The following is an 18,387-nucleotide window of genomic DNA, read 5'->3' as shown; positions in this document are numbered from 1 at the left end:
ACGACTTCACAGTTGATACTAGCACCTTTGCCAAATCTGACTAATTAGTCAGTGCCATGCACAGGTAAGCAATGCTATCAATATGTATCATATGCCAATTATCCAAGAATAGGGCATTTAGCATGCTTACAAAACAGTTGCTAGCATAATCATGATCATGCACAAACTCAAAGACTCAAGCTCTGGCCAATCTCATATTCATCATTCATGGCATGCCCTAATCACATGTTTCTCGTGCATCACATGCATCACACTTAATCACCCAGCATGCCTCATTAATAATCATATGCAAATGGGCAAAATCATCAAGCATTCATTATGCTATTAATGTTTACATTTAAACATCCAACATGCATCAACCATAGCCATGCATGTCACATACGGGGTGCAGTTTTCTTACCTCGGGTTCGAGCGAGAACGATTAAAAGAACGACCCTTGAGAACGATCAACTTCTAGTCCATTAGCGGTCACCTAGTCATAACCAAATATAAAACCTCATCAAAATGAGTAATTAAATACTTCCAAACCCAACCCAAGCCTCCGGAATATCAAATCCCACTCAACTAGGTAGTAGGATCGATCCTAGGCCCTTAGAGTTAAGTTCCCATCACAAAACCACCATTTAGTATTTTTTTTCCCTTAAGGGCCGCGGCCCTACATGGACCATGCCGCGGCGCGCCCCCCTGACAGAGCCTCCACCACCTTCTTCAAGCTAGGGCCGCGGCGCCCAAGAACAGGGCCGCGGCCCAACTTCGCACCAGCCATTTTTCTTCGTTTTTCCACTTCTAAAACCTTCCAAAAACCCATCTAAACATCTCCAAATCACCAAACCAAAGTTACCAAACTTCCCAATGGTCCTAAACCACCAAAACCTGAAGCTCAAACCAACCAAAAACTCAACAATTCACAAAGTCCAATTCTAAGCTTAAAAACTTAAGAAATTCAAAACTTAACTCAAAAACAGAGCACACCACTAAATTTATAACTAGAACTCACCTAAAACACAGTTTTGAATCCCCTTTAATGGCTGTGACAAGTTCCCTAGCTTCCCCCTTTGATCTCCAAGCTTAACTCCTCAAGGTGGCTCTCAAAATTCAAAGAAAAGGATGAAGGAAAGTTTGTACGGGAGAGAAAGGAAGTAAGGATGAGGTTGGGCTCTGTTTTGCTCTGTTTCTACAGCCTACTAAACCTCATGTATATCCAAGCCAAATGACCTAAATGCCCCTAGGTCATTTAAAGGCTTCCAAGCACTCCCAAGGGTAAAATCGTCCTTTTCAACCTATACCGTTAATCATAATTAACGCTCTCCAATTTCCGCTAATCTCAACATTCCCAAATACCAATAAATCATATCCCATTACCCTTTAATTCCCGGTAATGCTCTAATCATTAAATTCACCCCGAGACTCACCCCGAGCCCCGAACCTAAACATGTTATGACTAGACCGAACACTTACATCTCATGATCGTCTCATGCCGATAGCTCGAACCAATCCACCTTATAGTGTAGCTATATTAATTAATCACAATCATGCACCCAAAATATACAATTACGCCCACAGTGGCCAAATTACCAAATTACCCTCATAATTAACATATGAGCCCATATGCATGCATTCACCATCATATAATAATATAATTCACGTAAACATGCATATAATCATTAAATACTATAATAAATCAATTATGGCCCTCCCGGCCTCCTAATCAAGGTCCTAAACCTTATTAGGAAATTTGGGGCATTACAGTTATTATCTATTCTAATCATATCATATAGTTGACTATAGGTCAATTCAATCTCAATTCTGAGTGGTTAGTGTTATACCCAAAAATTGGAGATCAATGACGTGGCAATAGAGGTGACAAATGATAGTACATGGTTCGTAAAAGACACATTAAATAGTCAATAAATACATTGACTCCTCAGAGTTGTGATAAAGTGACCCGGTAAACTAACGAAGAATTTGGACTGCTAGAAAGATGTCATAACCGAGCCAAGTGCACATTGGTCCGAGGAAAGCTAAGGAGAGTGCATCCTAGGAGGCTAAGGAGAATGCATCCTAGGAGAGCTAAGGAGAGTGCATCCTAGGAGGCTAAGGAAAATGCATCCTAGGAGAGCTAAGGAGAGTACATCCTAGGAGGCTAAGGAGAATGCATCCTAGGAAAGCTAATGGGAGTGTATCCTAGGAGAGCTAAGGAGAGTGCATCCAAGGAGAACTCAAGAGAGTGGTCCTAGGAGACCCCAAGAGAGTGGTCCTAGGAGACCCCAAGGATTTGGTCCGAGGAGAAACATGGCATGCTAGAGGAGAGTGCCATGTTAGAGGAGAGAAGTGCATGTCCTACCACCATGCATGTCCTACCACCATGCACGTCCGACCAACAAATGTTTGTCCTACCACCATGCACATGTCCGACCAGCACTTGCATGGGTGGTCAATAGGAGGTGGATCAACTAGCTAGAGGAGACTAAGTCAAGATTCCCAGAAACAACTTCAACAAGATATGCGGGAATCTCTCATTCTTCCCACAAATGGGGGGTTTGTTACATTTTGAATTTTGAATGTTTCTTTGTAATTTAAATGTAATAAATATAATAAAATATCCCGGTTCTAAGGGATACCGTATGTATGACCCTAAGCCTATAAATAAAGGGCTTATGGGATGAGAGAGGGGCTTCTTCTGCTTCTTCTTTCTAGAGAGAGAAAATTTGGGTCTGAGTATTCTAGAGAGAGAAAGTGTTGGCATTTGAGAGAATTCTTGTATTTTTGCAATCTGTACTGAAGAAACTCAGTTGGCTCAGTCCATCTGATCTTGAGTACGGATCAATAAATCACAACTCTAAGTGGATTAGGCTATTACCGACAATCGGGGCTGAACCACTATAAAAATCTCCTGTGTTATTTACTTTTCCTGTTTAAACCGTCTGTGTCGTTTTTATTTCTCTTGAAGGTTTGTCGTATTTGACGTTCTCACGTCGTTGGCTAAAAACGCAGTCAACAGTTAGTATTCTAATTGATTGTATTATTTGAGTTCTTTGACTTGTTCGTTACCAGCTTACCCTACGAACTAGCCCATACTTACATCTTGGGAACTCGGTAGTTTAATTGAGTGGGAGTGTTAATCATAGATATGAACATCTATAGCTTCTGATGAAGAAGTGAAATGATGGTTTCATTTTAGTTTGGTTCAATGTGTTAAATGATAGAGATCTCATTTAACTAATTAAATTAGTTTACTGAAATATCATTTACAAGGAACTAAGTGTTTTAAGGATAAGAGGGGTAAAACGGTATTTAAGTCCTATCTCATTGTATACCGTCTATAGAGGATTGAGTGACAATTATGGTTGTAACAATGGATAATTAATATCGTATCTATATTTGTTATAGAGCGTTCTATGAATTCAAGAGTGCAATTCCAAGTCTATAGTGGAGTCACGAGGAATTAATAAGTTAGTAAATTTCTTTGTTAGATTTATGATAACTTATTGGAGCTTGATTTCATAGGCCCATGGTCCCCATTGTATCTTGGATAAAATCATTTAGATAGTCTCAATTAATTGATTTAATCATCAATTAGAATTATCAAAGTTGACCAGGTCAATTTTAGATAGTTTCGCAGAGTTGTGTAATTTTGAGAAGAAAAGAGAAATTATGGCAGATTTATTAATTAAGATAAATTGGTATCTAAATTAATAAATAAATTTAAATCAAGGTTCAAATTATAAATAATTAATTTGATAAAGGATTTAAATAATTATTTAATTAATTAAATCAATAGAAAATATTACAGGCCTTGATTTTAAGTCCAATGGGCTTATAATCAAATGGGAAATTTCACGGGCCTATAGCCCATGATAATTTCGACTTAGGGCTTCAAAATGACTATTATTTAATTGATTTTTTAATTAAATTAAATAGCCTAATTGAGTCTATAAAATGAGTGCTTCGAGAGAAGTCAAAAAAAAAAAAAGTTTGATAAGTCACAAGTTAGATTTTCTGATAGTTTTAGATTCTCTCTAAACACAAGTCCTTTTCTAAGCCTCTTTGTTATTTTCTCTTCTTCTTTCTATATCTATCTCATGTGTTGAGAATTTCCCACACTAGTCTAGGTGGTTCTAAGGATACATTGGAAGATTGTGAAGAAAATAGAAGATCGGTTCAGTTTCTTGATAATACTCTGCGACAGAGAGGATACAAGAGTTAGAGAAACTGAAGGAATGACTCTTTAATTCCGCTGCGTATACTGTAAGTATTCTACTCTTTGTTTCTCTTTGAATTCAATTTTAAAAACATGTTTTAGGCTATCTCGTATTAATTTGTTTAATATTAGATATACATAAAAATAAATAAAGATCCTATATAAGCTAATCTAACAAAAGAAGCATTAAGTACAATGAGACTTCAGAAATACAAAGAAGGAAAAGAAGAAAATAAGAAAGAAGAAGAGAATATTCATTCCATCATCATTTTGGGCTATTTCTTGTATTTGTTTGTTATTCCTTTCCTATTTTCTCTAATATTTTTTATTGATTACTCATGGACATATCAAAATTTGTATTTGTGTTTCTTGATTTAGCCATGAACTAGATCTTTTGTGGCTTGAATTATTGATGAACTCTATGTTTTAATTCTAAAATTCTAGCACTTTATTTTAGCAATTTACCTATTGTTCATTCAAATGTACTTATTGATACATTCTTGTTGTTGTTTGGCCACCAATAACAATATATTGAGTTATATTTGTGCTTGGAAGTTTGAATATAATTGATAGATTTGAATGACACAAGTGAATAATCTTGTTAGGCTATGTTTGTGAATAACATAGGAATGTGTTATTTACCTTGTGTAACCATTATGAATTGATGCTTGAAATTTCGGGTTCTTAAACTTGATTGACATAGGAATTTTAGGTGAAATAATTAATACCATAGGATTTGAAAAAGTTCTAAGAGCTAATTTAGAATTCTTGTTAACTCTGGGTAATTTTACTGAGATTTTGCTGCAACAAAACGTACAAGTCATTTGACATAGAGGGATTTGATAATTCAAGTCCATTTCAACCAATTGATTTTACCTCACTTTTAAATTAGCATTATACTCTATTTTAGTATTTTTAATTTATTCCAAGTAGTGTTAGTTTAAAAAATCAAAACAATTTAATTTGGTTACTTTTGTAATTGTTTGATAATTAATTTATGCATGTAGTTTTAATTTACAATCCCTGTGTAGATGATCTCGAATATTTATTTATTACTTATTTTGTGACTGTGTACACTTACACATAATTGATCGAAAAATATCACAACAATAGAGTTTTGACTTTGGACTCATCATAATGCTAGTTAAGTATGGCAAGCATTGTACTTAAGAGAAGTTGTTTTAACTAAGAATTAGAAGAATTTTGTGAAGTTGGATAATGTTTACCTATTGGGCTTGGCCCAATAATTATACAAAGTTATAATTGACTAGGCCTTAGGCATGATTTTGGTTGATGGGTAGTAATACTCCAAAATGGGTATAAAAATTGCCTACATATATTATTATTATTATAAACATATATTTATGGATAAATTTGATATTTATTTTATAATAGCTTTTAAGTAATATGTACCAAATACTCTAAAAAAACTCTTCAACAAAAAAAAAATCTCTTTCAAAACATAAATCCAAATAGAAATTAGAAAGTTCAAATTTTTATTTCTCTTCTTCTTTCTATGATCCTGTTTTGCTGGACTTTTATTTTAGCTTTTAGCTTCCTAATAAGAATTTCATAAAAAATCGGGTGAGACTATAGTCTTATAAAAAAAAAAAATTTAGAGTTAAAAGTTAAAATGTATTGAAAATTTAACCCATTTAAAAATGATTTTAGAAGCTTGGCCTACCAGGATTATTTTGTAGCATTTGGAAAGCTGATAGTCCAAAGTTGGAAGATTGACCAACCAAGCCCAAAGTATCTCTGGCAAGGCCTCCAATTTAATTGAGGCGATGGATTTTAGGCTTATTGTCTAATCTAAGTTCCAACCTAATTTTATTGACTTAGAGCATCTCCCATGTTATAGCAAAATGTTATATTTAGTGCGCATATTTCTCCAAGGCACCCTTATAAATTACTGTGTTAGCTAGTTACAGTACACAGCATATATGTCGTATACTATAATATAAGGTATTTTTATTTTTTATTTTTTATTATATATAATTATTATTATATATTTATATTATTATTTATATATATATTTATATTATTATATATATAATTTAGAATTTAGTTTATTATATGGAGATTAAATTGTATATACCATAAATTATTTTTTTAATTATAATTTAAATAAAATATTATTAAATATTTGTATTTTTTTAATATTACACAATACAAACATTATAAATTTAAAGACACATTACAAAAATTAAAATTGAACACATTAAATATCACATTCTCATTATAATCAATAGTACACATTCTGAACATTTACAATCACATTATAATTTATTTTAATATTAATCATAGTAATGCATACGAAACATACTCAAAATTATACAATAAAACATTATAAACTTAAATCATAGTCAATGTTACACAATAAAAATATTACAAACTTAAACATGCATTGAAAAATTAAAATTAAACACGCCAAAATCAAACGGAAAGCAATAACATAGAAATGAACATTATGAGATACAAAGACAACAATTCAATAATGTGGAAAATTATTGTGATGATTTTGATAAATTAATATAATAATAAAAAGAATATTCAATTTATTTAAAAAATAATATAATAATAAAGAATATTTTTTTTGTGTAGTTTTTAGTGTTGTGGTTGGAGTGAAAATAGTTTTTGACACTAAATTTGATGTTAGTGTGACACCAAATTTAGTGTGAAGATTGGAGATGCTCTTAGATACAAGCATGATTTAGAATTGCGCCTACTTGACTATTTTTTAGCGGATCTGTCAGTGAGGCCTACACCTAGGGATAAAATGGTCTATTTTTTAAATAGAAGAAATTACATTTTATATGGATTTTTAATAAAGTTTACAAAAATATGATTTTTTTAAAAAAAAAAAAGTTATTCTATGAATTTTTTTTTTAAATTTTAAATTTTATGGATTTAGTTTTCCATTTTTTTTTTAAAAGTTAGTTTATGTTATAGTTTTACATTTTATATGTGTTTTTTAATAAAATTTGCAAAAATATAGTTTTTTTTTAAAAATTATTCTATGGACTTTTTTGTAAGAATTTTCAATTTTATGGGTTTAGTTTTCCATATTCTTTTTTTTTTATATATAAAAATTAGTTTATGTTATAGTTTTACTCTTAATCAAATTTATCATATTTAGTTAGTTAGCAATTGTGTTTCAAATACTTTGTTTTTTTATATATTTTTTTAAATACACATATTTTTTTACTTTTTTACGGTTCTTTTTTTTTCAAAATACGCACTCAAGTTTTCAAAAATACAATTTTTAAAATTTTATAATTACGAAAATACGATTTTTAGAAATAATAATTAAAAAATAACATGAAATAACTCGCTAGACTAACTAAACATCAACTCGAAAAAAACCTAAAAACAACGTGAAAACACAAACAAAAAAACCTAAAAAAACGTGAAAACAAAAAAAAAGACAAAACCGTACAAATTTCCTTAAAACCGTAAAATTAAAAAAGAAATGTTGACCGTAAAAACGTAATTTTTTAGCAAGAATTAGTATTTTATGTAAAAATCTCTTGCTTTTTTCTTTAATAATTTTCTCAATACAAATTAGAAAAAGTAATATCATAAAAGTCATATTTACGAAAAATCTCCAATTAACTACCACCTTTGCTTATTTAATACAAAAAGCCCCCTAAATTTTCAAAAATACTATTTTATATAATAATATTTTGTAGCAATATCACATTTTTATATTAAATCAGGGCAGGGCCTGCCTCTGATTCTACTATGACCAGTTACAAGCACAACACAAACAAACCCCATCCTTTGCAGCCGATGGCTCCAGACGTTTTCACATTACCATGCTTTTTTCCAAAACCGAATGGGTTATTTTACACGTAGAGAATCTCTTGAACTCTTTATCTCAATTTTCAACTTTGATTGTTCGGTAATTGCGGGCATAAGTACCCAAATATAATGCGGTTGCTTGTAATTGGCCAAACATCTACCTTCAATAAATAATGAGTAGTAAGAAATTATTTTGTTAAAAAAAACAAAATTAAAGAAAACAAAAAACCCTACGAAGGGGCCATCGGTCCAATTCGGCTTAACCGAACCGCTACCAAACCATAGATATTCTCTGCGCAGTTAATCGGACCGCCAGAATCGATTTTAGATTTTGTTGATATTTGCATCTCAGCTAAATGAATAACAAGAACAAAGGCGCATAACTTTGCATAAAAGGGTGAATAGAGTAAAACTCAGAAGAGGAAAAAACTAGATTTCATAACATAAATTGATAGGCAAGACAAACCACCACCATAATACCAACCAGTATCCAGCAATTCTTTACAATTAGAGGGCCCAAAAGAAGTTTCAGAAATCAAACGACGACAAAATTAAGATAACAAAAAGATAAAAGGAGTACTAGAGAAAGGTGAGGAGAAAAGCTAACCAACTAAGACTAACGTAAAACTAGAAGCCCCCACTAGAACATATTTTCAACCATTTCAATTCAAAATAATAATCCCCACTTAGTTATATATAATAATCATTCAAAAGCCCACTGGTTCTCCCGGCGAACCTCTTCCTCTTCCTCTGGAGTGAAATCATTCTTGATGTTGAATGTCTTCCTGATCTCCTCTGGAGTCTTTCCTTTGATCATATCAGCCACAGTTTGGCATGTCAAGTCAAGCAGGTTCTTGATGTTAAGGTAGTTTGCAGACTGAACAAACAAAACAACGGAATATATGTAAGGTGAGTAAGAAATCTACACTCAATAAGCAACAATGGAAGATGAACCCCAACAATAAAAGTTAAAAGGAACAAAATATACATTACTTTTCACTAGAACAAGCCATGGTGATCACTTTCACTCTTATATAACCCAATCATTACCCAAAACTTATGCATAAAGAGAAGCATTTGCGAATATGAAATCTGTCACGCAAGCATATAAATGTGGGAATGAAAACAAATCACCAAAGTGATTCATAACTATTTATGAAATAAACTAAAAAACCAGAATGACTACCAAAACAAATCACCACCCTAACAGAACATATTCTAATTATTATTGAAAGGAAAAAAAAAACAATACCCACCATAAGTTCAAGAAAATTAGAAGATACCCTAATAAAAAAAAATCGTTTACAAAAAAAAAAACTCAGAACAATTTTCAAATACACTCAACCCTGGCTAAAAGTCACCCAATAAGAGAATTCATAAGCGAAATTCGTATACAAACCACACAAATTTCAAAAACCCTTAACCCTAAAAATCACCAAACAAGGAAAAGAATCAACGACAAAACCCTAGAAAGAAATCCCTAAATTCGCAGCCCTAGATGAAAATCACAAGGGTTTCGAGAAAGAAAACCATACCAGAATAAGGTCAAAGAGCGTGGCCTGGTCAACCTTGACGAACTCTGCATCCCAAGACTTAAGATCGTCGTCGGCGACGCGCTCATCAGGGTTGGGGGAATCAACGTGCTTCCTACAGTACTCGATGACCTTAGCAAGAATTTTGCTTGTCACGTTAGGCAGAGGAATGCCATTATCAGCACAATCGTCTTCGATCATATGCTTGATCGTCTGGGACTGAAGCGCAACCGCCTCTTCGACCTCAAACGACTCGCCGTCAGAGCTCTTGAGGATGATCTTCTTTGAGGACGAAGACATGACTGAAACAGAGTTTCCTTGCGTTTCGATGTATAGAAAAACTCTAAACGATGCTCTTCTCCGGCGAAGCGAAGAGTTACCTTTTCTTTTCAACGAGAGCAGAAGAGCCAGAATCTTAACAATGAAGCTTTGGGAACGATAGAGCGAGGGAGGAGCACTTGAGTTTATTTATAGGGTTGTGATCTGGTGTCCTGGTGTTTTTACGAATAGGATTTGTGACCTATACGTGGCGTTTTTTTATTGGTTCAATTTTCTTCTAGACGAGTCAGCGTGTATTCGATCGAAATCCGATAGATAATAGGACTCTTTATATTGACGAGACATTCCAATAATGGAAGGTCATGTCGGTCATTTTCCATCCTTTACTAATTAATTATCTTTATTATTTTTTTAAAAGAAAATATAAGGTGATGATTAATTGTTTTCCACTTTAAAATTTTCGGATTTAATCTAAAAAAATTATAATTAAAATGACTCGATATGATTTGATTTGATAATTCCCTTTTTAATAAATAAAGATAATATTATTTTAAATTTTAGAATGTTGTTTTTAATTTTATTTTATTTAAAAAATAAGTTTTCAATATTTTTAAAAATGAATAGTCAATTATTTTTTAAATGTCTCTAATGTTTAATATTTTAAAGTTTTAAAATTATTTTCAAATACCAAACCAAGTCGTAAGAGCACTGTGTATGATGTAATCTATTCTATATTTTTTTCTTATTTCATAGTCTCCTTTTAAAAAAAATGAAAATAGTCTTGTAGAGATTATTAATTATTTTTCAAATATCTTTTAATAATATTTCTCTCCTGCATTTCTCATCTTCTCAAATCTTCTTGTTATATTATATTTGAAACAAATAAAAGTGATTAAAATGTATAGGTGACTTCAATATTCCTTAACTTACTTTTGAAGGACTTAATCTTCCGTGAGATGTGTGTCATTGGATGGGAATTTATTTTACAAAATCATGTTAAAATACTATTTCACTTTTGGTAACTCCTTAGAGGTGACGTTTGGTTCTAAGATATAATTGAAATGAGAATAGTAATAATAATAGTAATAGGAATGGAAAGGAATAGAATTTTAATTCTTTTGTTTAGTAGAGATTTTAAAATCAATACCAGAATACAGATTATTGTGTTTGGTATAATATGAAATGTAATGGAATGAAATAAAATTTATATTATTTTGACCAAAATGTCCTTATTCTAAGATTCTTTTTAAATCAAATTATCATTTTTTAATGTTAGTTTATAATTATAAACCAAATTATCATTTTCATTCTAAATTATAATTTTTATTATATACAAATTAAATAAATAAATAATATTATTACTATATATATTGTGTAGAACAAAGTACAATTAAATATCAATAGTACTTAAAAACTTTACTTAATTCAATAGAATTTTTTATTTTATTAAAAAACTTATAAAATATAATTTTATGCTAAAGATATATATTTCAATTTTCATAATTTGTAATTGATATATATTTTGTATAATTTAAACTTTTAGTCAGAATTTTTACTTTTGTTAAATATGTTACCTACATATATATAATTTAAGCATATAATATAATGATAATACCATACATAAAATATGACAATAAATTTTAAAGAAAAAATATTTAATAAAATATCAAAGTTATTATTTAACTAATATAGTCAGTGAATTTTTAAATAAGAAATAGCATTAATTATTTGACAAAAATTGCAACAAGAAAAACGAATGAGAAATGAAAAGGGTAAATATTGAACATAGATGTGTATAGTTGAATTGAATGACTATTCCACTACTTTTTAAATGGAATAACAATTCTAATACATGATTGAATAACATTTTCTATGGAATAACATTTCCAATTTGTATTTATGAACCAAACAAAGGAAAGTAAAAAAGATTCTTTCCTTTCCATTCTATTCTTACCCATTCCTATAAACCAAATATCACTTTAGTAACTTGTAACCAGTTTGTATATTTTTTTAATAGACCTCCTCAAAAGAATCTATCATTCTTCATCCTCTCTCTTTTGTCATTACTACATTTTGTCAAACATTCTACCATTTATAATTTTATTTTTGTTAAATAAACATCTAATTAACCTATTGTCAAATATATTGGTAGAATTAATTAATGTTAAACACTACAATCTATAAAAAAAAATATATGTTTTAAAAAATATCTAATTAATCCTAGTGTTAAATATATTAGCAAAAATAATTGATGTTAAAATATTTTACCATCTATAGTTTTTTTTTTAAAAAAAAGAAAACAATACTTCAAAAAAAAAATTAGATAAATCAGTCTACTATATAATATATTATCAAACCATGTATATAATAAACATTTTCAAACATAATTACTGGTAATTCACTTATCTCAACATTAAAGAAATAAAAAAAAATCAAATCTATCCAAAGAAACTTAATACACAACTCATATACACAATCATAATATATTTGTAACGTCCTATTTAGGACCGTTACGCTATGTATTTTAATTATTGCTTAACTCAATAAACGAGTTATTTGGACTAAAAAGTGTAATTTAAGTAACATAAAGGTCTAAGTAGTACAAATTTTGGATTAAAAAATTTAACTTTTCATTTAGACTGTAAATAGAGTTTACATGGGATCCCCAAAAGTCTAATCAAAACATAATTACAATTGCAGTTTTACAAATAGTCGACCTAAGCGACAAAATTAGGTTGGTAACCTAAGTCCCTCTTACTACTCGATCGTGGCGACCAAGCTGGCCGGGTATGTACATGCCACGCCAAAGCTCTCTAACCCATGGCGGATGACACCTAGCTTGCCCTTACCTGCACCATTTAGCACCCGTGAGACAAGGCTCAACAAGGAAACTTAAACCAGCAGTTACAGATTCAAAGGTGTCATTGTTGGTCTAGCTGCTGACCTAGCGATCCCTCTTAGCCGCCGCCTAGAGTGCAACTTGCCTGTTGAAGACCGTAACATAAGTAACTCAGTACTCCATACGGGGGAAATGAAAGCAAAATTTGTTCGGATCCTTCCACATGTTCAATCTTTTTTTAGCTAAGTTGTCGATTCACACATTTACTCTATGTCTCAATCGAGCTCTTTTGAGGGTCAGATCAATAGAGAAGTAAGGCACGACCCCAATCACAAGAAGAGGTTCACCATGATGGGGGTACTTCCATTTTTTCCCTTCCGGAATTAATGAAAGACATAGGGAACCATCCTTTTGTTGCGACATGCTCCTCAGATTTACGAAGATTTGAGACGATTATAAACAATACTGGCTACTACTAAAAATGAGTCGGCACAAACTCTTATCGAACATCAACCATTGCCTTTTTTTTTTTAAAATGGATCACTTATATAAAAAGAAATAATTCAACACAAAAATGTTATAAACCAACTCTATATTATGTGGTCCGATAATAATACACAAAAAGAGATGGGACCACTATATAACTACCTTATAACTTTATTTTATTATTGTTAATTAACACAATTATAACCATTTAATTTGACTAAACAAATTTAAGTAATTTTAAATATTACAATTATATTTATGAAGGGAGTTTTTTTTTAATAAGAGGATAATATCCATTAAAAATGATAAACATAGTTTCAGATACAAGAGAGAGAGAGGGAAAGGGCCATCCCCAATCCAAACATGATCACTATCTAAGCCTAACGCAAATTTAGCAACTTCATGGGCTAAGGAGTTGGCCTGTCTATTAACGAAACTAACTTAAGCTTGAGGAAATGAAGACATAAATTGTTTAATAACACTAATAAACTCTTCCAGGATTAGAGAATTGGAGTTAGTTCCATGGAGATTATCTACTAGTAGTTTACAATTAGATTCAATACACGTGACTTGGAAGAATTCTGAAGTGCACCACCGTAGCACAAGAAGGAGACCATGGGCTTCCATGAGTAAAGGTGGGAATTTTCCAGGTAAAGGAGGATATGTCAGCCACTACTCCACCTTCATTATTCTGAATGACAACACCGAAGCCCATTTTATGGAGTGTGGTGGAATGGGAGGCATCAAAATTATGCTTTAGTTGCCCACGGGGAGGAGGCCTCCAGGTGTTTGAGCGGTCTACTTTATTCGAAGGTGGAGACTTTGACGTTTGGTCTTTCACTTGCTTCTTTTTGAAAATGTGATCATTCCTGCATGTCCAAAGATTCCACAAGAGACAAACAAAAAACTGGAAATCATCTTTAGTAAAAGTGTCATCAATAAAATGTAAAATATAAATAAGGTTCAGTGTTTGTTAAAGTGCAAAACAATTTTTAAAATAGTAGATTTCCAAACCTTATGGCTAGTAGGACAACTAAGCAAAGCATGGGTGCTAGACTCAATAGAGAAACCACATCTTGGGCATGAGGTTGAAGGCCTGATTGATCTATGGGAGAGGTTGGGGTTGGTTGGAAGGTCATTGTTATAGGCTCGCCAAATGAAATGCTTAACTTTGGCTGGGATGTTTGAAGATCAGACCTTCTTCCACCAAGAGGAATGAAGGTTTGAAGAAGTGGAAGGATCATCAAAGGTAGTGTGGGTTAAATGATAGCCAAATTGAACAATATATATATCGGAAGGTGTGTGATCCCATATAAGTGTGTCAGAATGAGTTGTGTTAAATAAAAGTATAGATATGATGTCATTGATTATACATTGAGGGAAGAGGTGAGAGAGGAAGGGGATGTTTCATTGCCCTTGACTGTCAGTGAGGTCTGAAACTGATTGAGGAGGTTCAGGCGAGGACAAAAGAAACAAAGGAGAGTCTTTTCTTGGGGATCCATTAGTGTTTTTGGACAGAGATTGATCTTCCATCTGCAACTTGCTAACGAAGTCCTCTTTTGAGCAAAGTTTTGCCCCAGTTCGTACTGCGCCAAACCAATGAGGGTCTATGACCTAAGTTAGCATTGAGGAATTGATTGTTTGGGTGATAACGATCTTTGAGGATGTGACTAAGTAGTGACTCAAGCTAGGTCAGAATGCGCCAGGCTTGCTTGGCTAGCATGGCTTGGTTGAAGGACACTAGAGATAAAAAACCTAACCCACCAAGAAACTTAGAGCGACAAAGGGAGGTCCATTTTTCCAGTGAATTTTCCTATTATTAGATGAGCCTAACCACCAGAACCTATCCATAAGGGATTCAATTTGGTGACATAGAGAAATAGGGAGTTTGAAGCAAGCCATCACGTAGGTAGGGATCGCTTGAATGATAGCTTTAATGAGGACTTCCTTTCATGCTTTTGAAAATAATTTTTGGTTCCAACTATTAAGGTGACTCCAAAATCTATCTTTGATGAATGCAAAGGCTTCTTTTCAAGAACGACCAAAACTTTGTGGTAGGCCAAGGTATTTGCCTAAAGTGTCATTGATAGGAATGCCCAAACAATTTGTGATAGCCTGTTTAACCTCTTGTGTGGTATTTGGCAAAAAGAGAAGGGACAATTTTTGGAAGTTTATGCATTGGCTAGAGGCTAAGCTATAGTCATTGAGAATATTTTTTATTGAAAGGCTTGATTTGTGCTTCGCTTGACTAAAGAGGATGTTGTCACCCGCAAAGAAGAGGTGGGAGATTGGAGGGGTAGAGCGAACGATTCTGAAACAAGAGAGTGATTGGTGGGATTCGTGCATGCCGAAGAGGGAGGATAAACCTTCCGAACATAAGAGGAAAATGTATGGTGAGAGTGGATCTCCTTGTCTGGGCCTTTTCTGAGGTAGTACCTTGCTAGCAACATGAGTATTTATTGAGAAAGAATAGCTGGGAGTGGAGATGCAGGTCATGAGAAGGTCGATGAAAGGAGGGGCAAAGTTAAACTTTTGTAGAACTTTGGGAAAAAAGACCCATTCTACTCTGTCAAAAGCTTTGTCCATGTCTAACTTTATAGCCATCCAACCAACTTTGCCTTTCTTACGGTGAGAGAGGGAATGTATAAGTTCTTGCACAATGATAGTGTTATCCAAGATGAGTTTATCTATGGGGAAAGCACTTTGAGTGGGACAGATGATGTGTTGGAGGATTGGTTTAAGTCTGTTGACGAGCATTCTGGAGACTATTTTATAAAAAGTGGTGCAAAGACTAATGGGCCGGTAATCCTTGAGAGTGTTTGGGTTTCTAAGCTTTAGGATGAGCACAATAAGAGTGGAGTTGATTGAGAAGATGTATGCTTTGTCGTTGAGGAAGCTTAAAGTAGTTATAGTGACTGAATCCCCAATAGTTGCCCAGTTATTTTGATAGAAGGCTCCATTGCAGTCGTCTAAACCAGAAGGTTTATCTAGGGCGTTTTGGAAGATTGCAGTGTGAACCTCTTGCTTAGTGAAAGTTTGGATTAGTCCTAGGTTTTCATGGTCAGCTACAATTTCAGTGATACCTTGCAAGGTGTTGTCAATATGATTTGCATCAGGCTATTAAGTGGAGTTCAGTGGTCGGAAGTAGGTTCAATTGCTGAGACAATAGTTTCCTGAGTTGACACCTCTGAGCCATCCTCGAGTGTGATTGATTTAATATGATTTTTGGCTTTCCTATGGCTAGCAATTTTGTGGAAGTATTTTGTGTTGCGGTCACCAGATTTCAGCCAAGAAACATGAGATCGTTGCTTCCAGAAGATTTCTTCCTTATAAAGCAGCCATTCAATGTCCTTTTGGAGTTAAGAGCAGTTGCGATACTATGAGGAGATAAATCATTGAGCCGGCGGGCCTATAAATGTCGTTTATGAGTTGTTTGAATTTGATGTGTGAAATTGAAGTCAGACTATTTTTTCCAATTAGCGAGGGTGGTGGCATAAAGAGTGAGCTTGTCATGGAGGTTGTTGAATGGATTTTCATGATCGGGGAAAGTTGCCAAAATAGATCAAATTGTGGATGCACAGGCTAGTTCAGTGAGCCAAATATTCTAAAAATGAAGTCTAGATGGTCCCTGATTTAGAAATTGGTCATCGGTATTACGAAGAGTGAGTTTAAGGGCTCTATGGTCAGATCCATAAAAGTCAAGATGATAAAGTTTGGATAGGGGAAACAGAGCATCCCACTGCTGATTTATCATCGCCCAATCAAGATGTTCTTTAATATTTCAAGAGTTTGGTTGGTTTTTTGTCTGAGTAAAGGGTTCTCCTAGAAAATCGAGTGGTCGGAGTTCAAATTTTTCCATGCAGTCATGGAAGTTATGGGAGACTCCTCTATTACCAACCCCTCCATGTTTGTCTTGATTGTAAAGAAAAGAGTTGAAATCCCCTATTATGAGCCAAGGGTTATGAGGACTTTGAAAACCAATACGGTCAAGCAGTTGCCAAGTCAAATGACGAGAATTTTCATTTAGAGCCCCATAGAAACAAGTTAAATGAAAACTAACATTATCAGGTAAACTAATATAGCAGCCAAAATTATTAATATTATAAGACTTAAGGGTTACATTAATGTCATGTTTCCAAAAGAGCAACATGCCTCCGCCAAAATTAAGCTTAGGAGATTCTAAACCATGAGGAAATTTAATCCTAGACTTGAAGCATTCAAGTGCACCTGTTGGAAGTTTCCATAAGGAACAAAATGTTGGGGTTGTGCTATTTGAGGAGCAATGAAAGGTTACAGAATGTTCGGTTGCTCCTGAGTCCACGAGCATTCCAACTGGTAATACTCATTCCTGCTGGCGGGTGTGCTGAGCACCATCCACCTCATCCGAGCTTAAGTCAGGAATAGCAGCAGAATGACCTTCAAGAATAGTAGTAGAACAACCTTTGGTTCATTTGATCATAATTCGAGCTTCACCTTCATGGATAATAGATTGGCGTTTGAAGGATTTTCTAGTGGTGGTTATCCCTTTGGAAGGACCAACAATTTTGGAGACGGTGGTGGTGGTTCCGATTGAGAATTGGGGCGGGTGGTGTGCTCCTAGGTCAGTATGGAGCTGAGAGAGGGAGTGGGATACTCTAATGGTGGTTGGGACATGAGTGGTTTCAACATGATGGGAGTGGATAGTGGCAGCTAGTGGGCTACCAACCCTAGAGTAGGTTGGTTGAGCTGCAATATTAATGTTGCAAGGGGCTTGTGATAGTCCTGCAACGGGCATCATGGTGATGGTGTTTTTAGAGGCAAGGTCAAACCAAGTGGTGACATTTACAATAGTAAAATGGTGAGTGTGTTGGGGGGACATGTAGAGTCCGGCAGAGTCAGCGACAACTTTATTGAAGAATTGTAAACCGTAATCAGAGGGTGGTGAATTAAAAAGGCATGTTGCCCCCATAATGGAGGTCTCTCCAATGGATATGAGAGAGAAAGAAACAGGGTTCAAGTTATGTAACGTCCTACTAATCTCAGACTGCTACATTGTGTATTTAAAATAGTGCTTAACTCATTAAACGAGTCATTTGGACTCAAAAGTGTAATTAAATTTAATTAAAGGTTCAGGTGATACAATTTTGGTCAAAAGATATAAACTTTTCATTTATAAACTTAAAATAGTTACACGGGATCCCCAAAAGTTAATTACAACATAATTCTAAACAAAGTTTACAAAATAGTCTACCTAAGCGACAAAATTT

The 18,387-nt window shown here is 33.5% G+C and overlaps 1 protein-coding gene across 1 annotated transcript; it reads right to left on the bottom strand.

The window, feature by feature from the left end:
• Positions 1-8,425: 8,425 nt before the first annotated feature.
• On the bottom strand, positions 8,426-10,103 carry LOC133809246 (SKP1-like protein 1A). The gene is made up of 2 exons (XM_062245924.1): positions 9,541-10,103; positions 8,426-8,882 (listed from the first exon to the last, which is right to left on the bottom strand). The coding sequence occupies exons 1-2, from the start codon at positions 9,835-9,837 to the stop codon at positions 8,709-8,711; spliced, it is 471 nt and encodes a 156-aa protein (XP_062101908.1). The 5' UTR covers positions 9,838-10,103; the 3' UTR covers positions 8,426-8,708.
• Between the last annotated feature and the right edge of the window lie 8,284 nt (positions 10,104-18,387).

This window comes from Humulus lupulus, chromosome 1 (genome assembly GCF_963169125.1).
Source record: "Humulus lupulus chromosome 1, drHumLupu1.1, whole genome shotgun sequence".
NCBI lineage: Eukaryota > Viridiplantae > Streptophyta > Magnoliopsida > Rosales > Cannabaceae > Humulus > Humulus lupulus.
This window is presented reverse-complemented; position numbering and strand designations above follow the sequence as displayed.

What these genes read in the sequence shown, in the direction of transcription:
- LOC133809246 (XM_062245924.1), bottom strand. Translation starts at nt 9,837, where the DNA reads ATGTCTTCGTCCTCAAAGAAGATCATCCTCAAGAGCTCTGACGGCGAG. An exon ending in CGCTCTTTGACCTTATTCTG is followed by an intron (nt 8,883 to 9,540) that starts GTATGGTTTTCT and finishes TTGTTTGTTCAG; the next exon opens with TCTGCAAACTACCTTAACAT.